The 15,345-nt window shown below is 34.6% G+C and overlaps 1 protein-coding gene across 1 annotated transcript; it reads left to right on the top strand.

The window, feature by feature from the left end:
- Window positions 1-14,114: 14,114 nt before the first annotated feature.
- LOC137829276 (protein FAR1-RELATED SEQUENCE 5-like) lies at window positions 14,115-15,080 on the top strand. Its single transcript, XM_068636078.1, has one exon. The coding sequence runs from the start codon at window positions 14,115-14,117 to the stop codon at window positions 15,078-15,080; it is 966 nt and encodes a 321-aa protein (XP_068492179.1).
- The last annotated feature ends 265 nt before the right edge of the window (window positions 15,081-15,345 follow it).

Here is a 15,345-nt window from a genome sequence, read left to right as displayed (position 1 = left end):
TGGTCTTCATATATATTTCCATAAATTATGTTTGTGAATCATAAACTCATTTTTAAGAAAAAAGTTCATGAGAAAAACAAACAATCAAATTTATATAGTATATGTTTCAAAATTATTTTATTAAGATTAATTAAACAGGAATTTTTTATTTATCTAAATATAAATAAATAGCACTAACATATTATACAGACCATTATTGTGGTTAATAAATTCAATCCAATATTGAAACTTATGGTTAAAGATGACAAAATTAATTGAACTCATCTAATCGGTAAAGTGTGGTGAGATCACTTAAGTAGTTTAATGCACTAATTCAGTGAGTTAAAAATTGAATAAGATGATTGAGTTTTGAAATGAACTAATTCAGGTAGGGGAGCTAATCCGTCAGTTGACGTTATTTAATTTTGTTACTTTTAAATAGGAATCTCATGTTTTTTTTAATTAAAATTGGTGGTTGTCCATGTTTTATATAAAACTTTATTTACATTAGTTTTTTATACATCAGTTTATTTATTGAAGTATTATTGGTATTTACTTTATTTTGTTAGACATTAAATCTTCTTTCATTAGAATATTAAAGTTTGATTCAATGTTATTGCCCTTCCTTGTATTTTTGTTGTCCAAAAAGTGATATCAAATACTATAATCAAGTAAATAGTCCAAACACAAAATAATTACCAAAAAAATAAAAATGGTGGCTCAGCCTGCTAACCCACTCTCAGACGGAGGAAAATTACTAATTCAGCCGTATAACCTCGACTGATCAGTGACATATCGGGCCAAAAAGAACCAGGCTAGCCCGTTTTGCCACCCCTAGTTGAGTTGCCACTAATGTAGAAATATTAAAAGACAACGACTATTTTTTATTTAAAACAGTGGCTTTATAGCCGCATTTGTTGTACACGTAGTAAAAAAATACAAGAGATAAGAAGGTGGCCATTTATAAATGCGACTATGGTAAATAGTCGCATTCTAAACCCTAAACCCTAAACCCTAAGACAACAACGACGGAGGCAACAACGACGGAGCAGTGGTCACCTTCGCCAATGGTGAAAAAGAAAGAGAGCTCGAAACGAACTTACAATGAAACGAAGAAGACAATGAAGGGTCGCAGAAGACGAGAGCAAAAACATAAGAGAAAACGAAGCGCCAGAGAACCCTTCGCCAATGCAAGAAAACAAACAAATAAATGAAACGAAAAAAATTATAAATCATTGGTGAAAAAGAAAGAGAGTTGATCGAAACGAACTTACAATGGCACGAGAACACAATGAAGCCCGCAAAAGAAGATAGGAACACCAGAGCAGAAATAGAGAGAAAACACGAGCGCCAAGAAGAAATAAGCTATGAAAGCGTAAGTGGCGCGTTTCAGAATTAGGGTAAAAAAATGTTTTAAGAAGGCGACTATTTATAATAGCCGCATTCTTAAATCAAATTAATTTCAAAAAATGCAATCGTGTTTTGAAAGACAACGTCTAATCCTAAAACCACATTAAATAATGGATCATTGTTTTAAACTTTTGTACTAGTGTGCATATTCCTTATTCACTTATAAGGACACATTTAATTAAATTTATAATTCATATAATTTAAATTTTATTTAGGCTCGATTGCATCGTTACCTTGTGATGTATTTCATACTTTATAAATTTATAAACAAGCATCGTTACCTTGCCCTTTTCCATTTCTATTTAAAATTTATAAAATTTGCAACGAGTCTAAACAAACACAAATCTAGATGGTCAAATGACTTATGTAAAGTGTGTGATACAAGGCAAGGTAAGAGGTGGTTTGATTCAAATGTTGTATGGCAAGTGGGCTCTGATCCAAAAGTAAACTATGGGATGTGTGAACAGATAATCTTTAGCTTAAGAATAGATTCCCCAAAATTTTTAAAAACTCTTTGTTTAAACCCTAAAATCTAAATCCTAAAGCCTAAACCCTAAACCCTAAAAACAACCATTACATACGGATATATTCATATGTATTTACATACCAAAATTTAAATCTGTATGTAACAGACGTCAGTATTATATACGGATATTTGTCCATATATAATCCATATGTAATTATGTTTTACATACGGATTTGGTATCTTACATACGAATATGTGTTGTATGTAATATGAAGTTTTCTTGTAGTGTATCTTGTTGTGAAAGGCCGTCTAGTGATTTAAGATGGTCTATATGAATTAAAGCTTATGTTCAAACCTTCTACCTCTTATGTATAACTTTCAAGTGTTAGTTGACATTTCACGCTCCCCAAACGTAATCACTGTGTATGTGACGTATTTTTGTTTTGGCGCATCTTCTGTTGGGAGTTAGTTATAAAATTTTGTCTGTTTATATAGGACATTGTACTAAATAGTTTTTTCTTAAATTTGTGTTGAGGGTTCACTCGTAAGACTTGAGAGAAACTTTATGTTGTAATATTAGAATCTATCCATAGTGAATTTCTAACCATGTACATAGGTTGGGTTTTAGTTGAACCACGTTAAATTTTATATATGTAATTGTTTGTTTATTTTGTTCTTGTTTACTTTCTCAGTTCTTGTGATTTCCTCTATTATTTGTTTCGCATTTGTGTATATTAGATGGTTTAGTGAATTGTGAGTTTTCTTTACAAATTGTTCCAGTGGGCGTGGAACAAAGAAACTCAATCATCATAACTTCCATAAAGTATGTGGTTGAGAAATTCACTGCCTTGAATGATTTTGGGCTACATTAGTGCATAAATGACATTTTACACCGGTTCTATGAGGCCTTTTACACCGGTCCTACCACTAGTGTGGACGTGGGTGTTGTAAAATGTGAATTACATATAACACCAGTTGAGCAACCGATGTTATATGTGGTCGTATATTACACCGGTTACTCGAGCCAACCAGTGTAATATAAGGCCAATTTTGATTTATGAATGAGGCCCATATTACATCGGTTATGGTCATTAGCGGTGTAAAATTTTCCTCTGAAGCTCATTTTCTAAGTGAATTGAGCCCCATATTACATTGATTATGGTCATAACCGGTGTAAAATGTGCCAGTTTTTTTTTTTTATAAATTTAATAAAATATTCTTTTACTCAAATTTGTAAGCCTGTAAATATTCTTCAAGATTTTTTTTTCTTAGTGACTCAAAATCTTCAAAAAGAAGAGAAATGTAAGAGTGTATATTAGTGTTTATACTAACTTTAAATATCTAGGATGAGAAGTTAGAGCATTTAAAATCACATAATATCTGCTCCGAAGAGTCTGTAATCCTCACACGTGCTATGATTCACATCCAATGCATCACATAGTAACCACATTCAAAATTCCCTTGTTGTTTATTGCACTATTATGAAATATAAGTAACAATTAATTTAATTGAACTAAAAAAAAAGGTAAAACTTAATAGTTTCTAGGTCTTCTAACCGGTGTGATATACCACGCTTTCACTTAAGTTTTTTTTAATTTTTTGTTGTTGTTATGAGTCCGGTATATTACACTAGTTAAGTCATCTAACTGGTGTAATATACCATGTTAACACACAAAAAAAGTTTTAAAACAATTTAAGTCTTAAAGCAGTATATTACACCAGTTAGATGTCTTAACCAGTGTAATATATACCAAATATTTACAAAAATGCCACCGCATTTTTCTTCATATCAGTTCTCGTTTGACCGACCTAGAATGTCGTTGTAGTATGCCATTTCTACACTAGTGTTATGACGTTTGAAGATGCATGCTCTTCTAGTTCAATACGGTCTTCTTGAAGCTTTGGCTTTAGATTAGGTTGTTTAGAATCTTTGTTAAGATTAGTTCTTAATCCTACACAAAGCTTGATCAAACAGTTTTAAAGAAATAAAGTGTTTTTCCAAGCAAAGGAAAAACAACCGGTTGATTTATCGAAATAATCAGTTGTTTGTCACTTAGCTGGCTTAAGGTTTTGAAACTGCTTTTTGAATTAGTTATGCAACTGCCTATTCAACCAGTTAAATCGTGGTTTCAACTGGTTAAATGTATGTTTTCATAACAATTTTTTTGAAAACTTGTTTTAACTGATTCAGTTGATTAAAACTGCCTTAAACAGCTACATTTCAAGTGTTGTAAATATAGCCCTTCTTTCAAAGCAAAAGTATAAAACAAATACAACAAGTATTGATACAAATTTGAGATCAAAGAAAGAGATTTGTTTTTGAAAGGAGTTTTTCAAAGTGCAAGATTGTTGTTCAAGCTTTGTTGTGTTAACAAAATCTGATCATAGGGTTTCTTGTATTGTGCGAATTCAGGTGTTGTCTATCCTTGTGCATATTCTTGTAATAGTACTTCTTTTACCTGTTGTGTGTGTTTGAAATCCTGTAATTAAAGACAGAGTGTGTTCTGTCTAGAGGTGTTTGGTATTGCAAAAAGGGTGAGTAGATCTTGTGGGTTTCAAGGTCACCTCTTTGTGGTGTGTTGTTGTAATCTGGTTTTGATTACTAGTAAAACTCAGAGGTTATTCTGAGAACTGGATGTAGCTCAAGGTTGAGTGAACCGGTCCTGCTGTGTGAATCTCTCTATCTTTATCACCTTGCAACTGTTTGATAATTCTGTTTCTGTTGTTGGTATAAATAACCGATTAAAACGCAATTTTAATAGGTTATAATTATGAAAACAATTTCTGTTTGATTGTTTGATTGCCTTCCTTAATTGCTTATCTGGATTGTTTGATAAAGATTCATTCTAAATCAAGTCTTTGCGAAAATCTTTCATAAAATAATTCACCCCCCCTCTTTTTAAGACATCAATTCTTACAAGACTCCCAAATAACTTTCCACAAACCCTTTTTTTTCTACTCCTTACCATTATCTCTATTTTCCAGGCAATATTAACAATTTGATATCTTTAATTCCTAACCCTCATTCCTTTTTTATTTGCATATATTATATTTAGTCACGCTATCTTCTTTCCTTCACTACTCCAACTCCATTGTCTCTAAATTTTCTTAATATTCATTTCCACTTTTGCTGGCATTTTAAAAAACTAAGTAAAACATATGTAATAATGCAGTGATAATACAAATTTAAGAATGGCAACTAAAATTATACCTTTTTTTCACGTGATTTTAATATTACATATGTATTTACTTAAAATATAACACAGTCTGACAGTTTCGTTAGTGATGAGAGATTATAATCTCATAAGTGAAAGCAATCAATTTAGTGCCAAAATTCATATTTTATTTTTGCAGAAATAAGATTAATCTTGAGTTCAATAAATTAAAAAGTATTTTTGACAGGAAAGAAACCTAAATTTAGACAGTATTTTTACAAATCTAACATATCTTCTATTGCAAATAGTACTTTTGCATGTAATCATATTAGTATTAATTTAAGGTCCCGATTTTTGGACAACTCTAAATGAGTTGCTCCACCATACAACTATAAACGTGGCACAAAAAATATTATTTTATTTGGGTTGTGGGGTCCACGTAAAAGTTGAACATTTAGTATTTGAGTGCTTCAAAATGTGAAATTAGGTTTTAAGAAAGAGAAATTGGGGCTGAATTTAGGTTTCTACTTGTCCTTCACATCCTCTTCCAGTTCTCCGCAAGGTATTTCTTCCAAGTTCAACGCAGGACATTTCTTCCAAGTTCTCCGCAACATTTTTCTACAGCAGCGTTCATCGTCGTCCTGGTGCATCTGTGTTCAGGGTGGTTTGGTGGCAGTGTCGTCTTCGACATCCTCCTTTCACGGTGGTTGGGTGGCGTTTTCCTCTTGGACATCCTCTTTTCAAAGGTAATACATTCATTTTTTTCATTTGTTTAGGGTTTAGGGTAACATTGATCTTGTGTGATTTTTGTTGTTAGGTCATTCGTGTTATTTGTTCTGTGGTGACCCAAAGCTAATTTTTTGCACATATTGTTAAGATAAATGTATATTCGTATTTCGCGTTGGGTTTACTTTGTGGGTTTGTATTTGACTAATATTGTAGTATTTTATTTCATAGTAGCATGTTAGGATACACAAAGAAAAGGGATCGGTGGAGCAACTCATTTAGAGTTGTCCAAAAATCGGGACCCATTTTTCTTGAGTATGACTTAACTTTTTGTGGAAAATATTGTTGTTGGAAATATGTGTCTTGGTGTATAAATAATGCAGATTGTTTGTTTAGAATGTTAGGTTGATGAGGTACCAAAATTTTTAAGGAAATTCTGTAATGTTGACATGGATAAGAAAGGTAAAAAGAGAGTGTTAGTGTTTGTGTTAGTGTTGTTGTTGGTTGGGGAGGGGCACGAGGTGGGGAGAAAGTGGGTTAAATCAGTTTTTTATAGGCCATCAAAGTAGGACCGTCTAAAGTAATGACATTGTTCAGTGAATTTAGAGGCTTGCAATATATGGTGACCCTAGTAGGAGTATGTGGTGACCCACTTTACACTTGCTGCACAAACCCAGTGAAACTTTTTATGGAAATATGAAGCGAGTGTTGATGTTTGTTCGGATGGGCATGATATGGGGAGAAAATGTGTTAGATCAGGTCTTTAGAGGGCATGAGTGTAAAGCAGTGTCAAGTGAGCAAATATTCAGTCAACTTAGAGGGTTGCAGCATGTGGTGACCCACATTTTACTTCCTACACAGACCCAGTAGGGGAACATTTTCTGAAAATGTCAATTGTGTTCGTGTTGGTTAGGGTGGGACACGAGGTGGGTAGAAAGTGGGTTAAATGAGTTATTTAGAGGCTGTGAGAGTAGGACCGTGTGAAGTAACCACAGAATTCAGTCAAATTAGAGAGTGACAATATGTGGTGACCCTTTAGGGAATATGCGGTGACCCACTTTACACTTCCTGCACAAACCTAGGGAAACTTTTTATGGAAATATGAAGTGAGTGTTGATGTTTGTTGGGATGGGCATGATGTGGAGAGAAAGTGTGTTAAATCAGGTCTTTAGAGGGAATGAGTGCAAGGCAGTGTCAAGTGAGCAATAATTTAGTCAACTTAGAGGGTTGCAGTATACAATGACCCTAGTAGGAGTATGTAGTGACCCACATTACACTTCCTGCACAGACGCAATTGGGGAACTTTTTCTAGAAATGGGAAGTGAGTGTTCGTGTTGGTTTTAGTGGGGCATGAGCTTAGGACAAAGTAGTTCAAGTGAGGTGTTTAGAGTTCATGAGTGTAGAGCACTGTGAAGTGGGCACAAAATTCAGTAAACTAAGAGAATATCATCAAATGGTGATCCTATAGGTAATATGTGGTGACCCAGATTACACTTTCTGCACATATCCAGGGTAGTGGCTGGGGACAAAGTGCTTTAATTTAGGTCTTTAGATGACATGAGTTTAGAGTAGTGTGAAGTGGGCAGAAAATTCACTCAACTAAGATAATATCATCAAATGGTGACCCTATAGGGAATATGTGGTGACCCACATTATAGTTTGTGCACAGACCCAGTGAAATTTCTTTCTAGATATGGGAAGTGAGTGTTCGTGTTGGTGAAGGGTGGGCCATGAGGTGGGGAGAAAGTGTGTTAAATGGATTCCTTACAACCCATGAGAGTAGGAAAGTGAGAACTAACCACAAAATTTACTAAACTTAAACAGTTGTAGAATGTGGTGACCCTAGAGGGAATATGTGGTGACCCACAATATAGTTGTATCACAGAGGAAGGGTAACTTTTTGTTAAAATGTTAGGTTTGTTCTGTTATTAGTTAGGGTGGGGTGGGGAATAATGTAAGTTTTTTGTCTTTGTTATGTTCCTTGTGTTAACCCAAAGTTAGTTTATTGTAGAAGCACATTTATAGAATACATTAACTGTGAATTGTTTGATTTTTTAAAGATTGATGTTCTTTCATTGTTGTTTGGTTTTGAATAACGTATTCATTGTTAAATTTTTATGTGTTGTAGGATATAATGACAAGTCAGGAAAGTAGTCATGCAAAATCTTTTTTAGGCATACAATGACATCACATTCTTAGTAAACTGTACACGTATTTATAAATACAAATCTTTAGGCATTATTGCAGACCAAAACTTTTGGGAAGTTTGAACAAAACCTTAAGTGGTGAAGAAAAGTTTATTATTCAGTCAACCCCCTTTGGTTGGCTAATTGTGTTGGATGGGAACCTGAAATTGAGTCATTTCCTTTTAAGGGAGTTATGTACTAGGTGGGTGGAGAGAAGTCATGGTTTTGTAGTTAGCTCTAATGTTGTCCCATTTACTTTGTTAGATGTTTGTTTAGGTATAGGTCTTAGAGTTGTGGGAGACAAATTTGACTTAGAAAAAATAGAAAACAATTGTAAGAGTATGAGTTTTTTCAAAACTAGTCATGTATCCGTGAAAATGATTTATGATGAAATTGTTAAACGTCGCAACGAATGTACCATACATGACTTTTGCAGGTTATACATCTTGTTAGGAATGCCAGAGTTTTGATTTCCAAGTAGAATGTGTTTAGTTTCTGGTGGGTTGTTTAGGGTTGTGGATGATCTGGGTGAATTGGGTAGGTTTAATTGGGGAGGTTTAGTTTATGACTTTTTGGTTCAGAGTTTGTGTTCAGCTTCAATGTGTGTGAGGAGGAAAACTAATGCTACATATATCCCTGTTCGTGGTTGTGTGTACTTGATGCAAGTAATTTAAAATTTTTACTTCGCATGTGTAATGGCTTCCCATACATTTTTTGGTTAGTGGCATTAATTTGACATGAATTGTGTAGATATGGGCTCTTGAACATTTCTTCTCTTACAAGCGGCAAGTTCTGAGGATTGAAAATAGATATCCTCGTATCACACATTGGATGGATGTTAGGCTGGGTGACATTGAAATTGCATCTGGACTGCAACAGAATGTGATGTGTAGAATACATAGAAATTTTTTATTCAATGTACAATAGTTGTTGTTTTTTTGTCATTTATGTTGGTATTTGTTGTGTGCATGAACAGGTTATTGTGCACTTATCTGCGTCAAATGATGATTTTCAAAATGAATTCGTTGTACAAGCATTTGAGGTAGCTCGACGTGGATTTACAACCGACATATAAAAAAAAGGACTATGGTAAAATGAAGGTGAAAGTAGTTGATATGTTTCGCCAAGCGAAGGAACAACAGGTTGTCATCAACAATTTGGAGAAGGAGTTGAAAGAGTTACAAGAATATTTAAGTGCACGTGCAAAATCTTTTGTGCGTGATAGTCCTTCTGTAGATGATGACGAACATCTGCAGACGTCTTATGTTGATGATAAAGATGTACCTGATGAGCAAGGCATACCCGAAGAGCAAGGCGTACCCGATGAGCAAGGCGTACCCGAAGAGCAAGGCGGATCCGAAGAGCAAGATGTACCCAAACAACCAGACGTACCCGAATAGCAAGACGTACCCCAAGAGCAAGACGTACCCAAAGACCAAGACATACCTCAAGAGCCAGACGTATCCCAAGAGCAAGACGTACCCGAAGACCAAGATGGGGGAGAAGAAAAAAGTAACATATTCACCCGAGTCAAGCATAAAGGAAGGAAACGTGTGAAGTCGGTTGTGATGAAATCACCATGGACTAGGTATGGAAGGGGAAAAATGATTTTGTTAGTCATAATTGAAAGGGATCATACATGACGTGTTTAGTACTTAAGTATGTTTGTTATGAAGTAGTTGTTAGGAATGATACATGTTTGTTTCATTGGGTGATGTGGTTAGAGAATTTAAGACATGTATTTAGCAACTGCATTCTAATTTTACTAACTGTAAATTGGTTGGACGTTTTGAAGTGTTTTTGAATTTTAATTGTCTTCCATTTATGTGGATGAAGTGAACATAATTTTAAAATTTGAATGTATGGCAGTGTCAACACACAGAAACTAAGTTCATACAAATTAAGAAGGACAAGTAACCAACAAATTAAGTTAAGACATGTAATAAGTATTGTTCAAACACGTGCTTATAAATTATAAATACAATTTTGTATCCTCAATTATACAATAATAGTCTTCATTGTGCATATAGGCATGTTTGTAAGATGTGGAAGTTTAAACCATCCTTGAACTTCAGATTTTGTCTTCCTCCAACTTATTCAATAACTTCAATTGCTTTGTATCTGGATATATTTTGAATATTGAAATGTGAATTACAATATTGGATATAGGACATTGTTTTTTAAGTATAGACAATTTTTGGAACTGTACCTAGAGTCAGTGGATCGCGTATTAATGGATGACGACAATGAACTTCCTCTTCAGATGGTGGACATATGTCAAATTTTAAAACCTATAGGCAGGAATATTGTAACGAAAGGCTCACACTATAGTTATAATGAAAGCCACGTACCTTAACAATGTTGTTTACGGTTATATTAAGGTAGAATGCTCTTTGATTCAGACTAAATATGTCTACCTATAACAACATTAATGCTTTCATGAAATATGATATGGAGTTATTTGAAAAAAGAGTTTTATGGAAGTTAAATACATTCCTTAACACTAAGACTGATCCTACTTCAATTTGTGATCCAAATTCCGGATCTTTTAACACCTTTGCGTGTACACTTGCTCTAACTATTTCTGTTGGATCCTATAATAAAGAGGTGTATAATAGTCATTTTTGTGTTGCATAAAATGAAAGGACCGAAAGAGTACATAAGCCATATATTACCTTAATAGTTATTAACATGTATGCTAAACCATTTGGTTGACATCCTTTGACAACACAAGTAAGCAAGGGGAAAATAGAATGTTGCTTAAGGTTAGCCAAAGAAGATATATGCTGACAATCATGTCCATCAATTTGGCCTTAAAAAAACAAAATATTACATTTTGCACACCAATAACTGTTAAAATGTAAATGATTGTCATAAACATTACCATGAAAGTGAAGAAAATGTTGTGCCCAATTCCATGGGTTGGAATCAAAATCACGCCTATGATTTTCATTAGCTATATTTTTTATAAATTGTTGTGTGTTGACTGCTTCTTTAGAGTTGCATTAAGGATAACTGCTTGCACATTACCGGCTGGGCCCAGAATGACACTTGTGTTGGTGTTACAACGACACACGAAGCTTGCAAGGTCACTGGTGTCAATGTCAAGGTTTTCCCATTGCTACATTCTGTTAGAATGTATGGCTTTAAACTAGAGGGGGGGTGAATGGTTTAAATGGGATTTTCGCAAACTTTTTAGGATAGAATGAAATTCTCTGCAAGAAACCAGATTTAGGAATTCAGTTTGCCAAGAACAAAGCTCAAAACAGAAAAGCAACAGAAAAATAATCAGATGTTTCGTAGAAACAATCGGTTGTTTATGCCAGTAAAATAACAGCAACTGAAATTAAAGAGTTTAAGGAAGAGAGAATTGCACAAACAGTTTATACTGGTTCAGTCTTAACCCAAGAGCTACATCCAGTTTCCCAAAAACCACTAGGGAATCCACTAGGTAATCAAATCTAGATTACATACACACACCACCAAAGAAGTGACCTTGATCTCCTCAAGACACACACTTCCTTTGGCTCAGCACATACACCATCAAGAATGTTGATCTTGACAACCTCAAGAGCACACAAGCCTTCTTGGCTTTACAACACCAGAATGTACACAAATCTTAGTACGAATTACACTAGTACAGAATGAACTGAAATCAATACTGAGTAATCCTATTCCACTTCTCTCTTGAATAACCAAAACTCAAGTTCAAACACAAAATGCTTTCAAAACTCTTTGAAAAAACCAATCTGTTTTTATGTCTTGTTGTTTGTTATAAAACATTAACAAACTATTTATTGTATTCAATTCTTGGTCAAAGCATTTAAAGCAGGAGCGTATTCAGTTATGAAATCAATTAAAGCTCTTTTAACAAACAAAACTGTTTTTCTGTTAGGATTCCAAACAAACAATCAGTTGAAAGAGTGAATCAATCGGTTGATTGGGTTTGACAGCAAGTCAACCATCCAAAACAGTTTTCAAACTTTTTCAAAAACACCTAAGTATAAAACAATTGGTTGTTTCGACAAAACAACAGGTTGTTTTTCACTTAGTTTGAAAAACACTTTAAACTTATAAGATTTGAAAACACTTAAGTTTTAGATTCAACAAAAATTAGATTACAAAAATAATCTACTCCAGATCCTATTCTAAACCACCTCAGCAACACCAAGCACATCCAGCCTTCCATCAAACTCAAAGGATTTGGATTCTTCAAAGTTTGAACACACTTGATTCAACACATTCAAAGTGGTAGTGAAGACAGCAAAGCTAAAGTATGAGCGAATAGTGTAAGAAAGAAGCATCCAAATGACGTTGGTGCACTCTTGAATTTTACTTTGACATATGTATAGCATTTATTTGAACCTCTTTTTAGATCAATTATGACAACATTACCAACGTATTTATTATTCCTGGCACAATAGTCACTTTCGCACAATGGTGGTTGAGTTGCATTAATGCAACTCTTTTCCCGTAAGTACCACCATTTTGGTGCCTTTATTGCTCAGAACACCCACCACCAGCATTTCACATTTTGCAACGTCAAAAATTTAATTTTCTGCGTGTTGTTGAAGGTGGCACCCACACCTTCTATTCTATTGACTCTCCATCCACCTCCTTCATTCCATTTGCTCCATTGAGTGCAGGACCCACAAGTTTTGCACATATTTAATACGCATGCATTTGTTATGATTCTAAAGATGCATTTATTAGAGTTGTACACAATGTTAGGGCATTTTAATTAAAGTTTTCATTGTTTAGCTGGAGTTCATGCATGAACCTTCCTTTTTTATGCCAAAACATGCAATATTTGGACATTTCACTTGTACAGCAAAAACAACAACCCTACTTGTCATTCTATTTCCAAAACCAATAATTTTGAACAATGTTTTTGTTTAAAAATAATCTGTAAAATGTGATGACAATATCAAGTATTGTTACATATGAGTTGTGTTAAACGTCTTTGATGTGTAATTTTTTGAACCAAATATTGTGGGACCTTATTACATATTTTAGTTCCAAAGTCACACAAAAAAAACCTTAGTTTTCATAAAAATTTGGACATATTTGTTAACAAATAACATGTCTTAATTTGGGATATGAAATTTGTATATAATGCAGCTTTGGATAGATATGGATAATATTTCTCTTGATGAGATTTCCTTGTTTGAAGACGGTCCGCCTTCTCAAGAAATTTATAACATAGATGTTGATGTTAATGATGTTAGTGAATTAGTTCCTACAGTTCGCATGTCATTTGACAGTGTAGATGCTGTTAAAAATTTCTACAGAGAATATGTCATCAGAAAAGGTTTTGGAATTAGAACAAGAAGTTCGAAGAGAGGAAAAGACAAAGAATTAAGATACTTCATGTTGGTTTGTGCAAGAGCAGGAAAATATACGTCATCAATTCCCACCGAAGTTAACACCCTTCCAACTCTGAAGCATGAATGTCCAGCTCATATTACTGTTGGCATCAAAGACAATAAGTGATATATGATGTCGGTTCACGAAGAACATTCACACGACATGAGCCCAACCAAGTCTAGGTTGTTTAGAGGAAATAGAAGATACTTCATGTTGGTTTGTGCAAGAGCGGGAAAATATACGTCTTCAATTCCCACCGAAGTTAACACCCTTCCAACTCTGAAGCATGAATGTCCAGCTCGTATTACTGTTGGCATCAAAGACAATAAGTGATATATGATGTCGATTCACGAAGAACATTCACACGACATGAGCCCAACCAAGTCTAGGTTGTTTAGAGGAAGTAGAAGATACTTCATGTTGGTTTGTGCAAGAGTAGGAAAATATACGTCTTCAATTCCCACCAAAGTTAACACCCTTCCAACTCAGAAGCATGAATGTCCGGCCCGTAATACTGGTTGCATCAAAGACAATAAGTTGTATATCATGTCGGTGCACGAAGAATATTCACACGACATGAGCCCAACGAAGTCTAGGTTGTTTAGAGGAAATAGAAGAATAAGTTTACAAGCAAAAAGAGTGGTTGATATAAATACCGACGCTGGAGTTCAGATAAATAAGACTTTTCAGTCTTTTGTTTTTGTAGCAAGTGGGTATGACAATATGTAATTTGTTGAACGAGATGTCCGTAATTATGTTGTCAAAAGTAGAAGAGCGTTGGGGAAGGAAGGAGATGGCAAAGCACTCTTAAATCATTTTTATCATATGAGGGAACTTAACCTCCAATTTTACTTTGACATAGATTTAGATGATGATAATCGTATACGTCATGTATTTTGGGCAGATGCAAGAAGTCGTGTAGCATGGGATAGTTTTGCAGATGTTTTGTGCTTTGATACGACATATTTGACGAATAAGTATGATATGCCATTTGCACCATTTATCGGTGTTAATCATCACGGGCAGTCCATTTTGTTAGGATGTGGACTCCTTTCTTCGGAAGACACCGATGCATCCGTGTGGTTATTTGAAAGTTGGCTTTGTTGTATGTCACATAGACCACCCCAAGGCATTGTCACATATCAATGTAGGGCAATAAAAAATGTTGTTGAAGTTGTCTTTCCCAAAGCACGGTGCTTATGGCACATAATGAAGAAAATATCAGAAAACCTTCATGGATATACGCAATATAAAGATATGAAACGTTATTTAAAATTTGTAGTGTATGAGTCGACAAATGTTGATGTTTTTATGTCCTCGTGGGGTAATTTCATAAGTGAATATCAGTTATGCAACAATGTTTGGTTGAACAAGTTATTTGAAGAACGAGCACGGTGGGTTCCTTGTTACCTTAAAAGGTTTTTTTGGGCAGACATGTTCACAACACAACGAAGTGAGAGCATGAATGCATTTTTTGATGGGTATATTAATTCCATGACATGTCTCCAACAATTTGTGCACCAATTTGATAATGCACTGCAACATAAGGCAGAATTGGTGTGTGAAGTGGACTTTGCTTCTCTCAACAAAGTTATTCCTTGTAGCTCACAATCCACCATTGAAAGACGGTTTCAAGTAGAATACACTCATGCAAAATTCAACGAAGTCCAAGCTGAATTCAGAGGGAAGATGAATTGTGCTGTTAATAATTTTTTTGTTGACAGACATACCTGTCGATTCAATGTTATGGAAGAGTCTTTCCGGGATGGCCAAACAAACCACTCAAATTGAGTAGTGTTATTTGACCGCCAAAACCTTGATGTTTGTTGCACATGTTTATTATTTGAGTTTAGGGGGATCTTGTGTCGACATTGCTTGGTTGTCCTTGCACAAGAAAGAGTGAAAGAAGTGTCGACTAAGTATATTTGACCAGGTGGAGTAAAAATGTTCGCCGCAAGCACACATATATCAAAGCTTCATATGGGAGCAAGGAGAAAGATGCACAAGTTCAACGATATGATGGGTTATGCAAGAAATTCTATGATATAGCTGAAAG

This window comes from Phaseolus vulgaris, chromosome 7, assembly GCF_000499845.2.
Source record: "Phaseolus vulgaris cultivar G19833 chromosome 7, P. vulgaris v2.0, whole genome shotgun sequence".
Classification (NCBI taxonomy): Eukaryota; Viridiplantae; Streptophyta; class Magnoliopsida; order Fabales; family Fabaceae; genus Phaseolus; species Phaseolus vulgaris.
The sequence above is the reverse complement of the archived record's forward strand: the minus strand, read 5'-3'. Positions and strand labels throughout refer to the sequence as shown.

Coding starts and splice junctions, on each gene's coding strand:
- LOC137829276 (XM_068636078.1), top strand. CDS start 14,115: ATGAGGGAACTTAACCTCCAATTTTACTTTGACATAGATTTAGATGAT.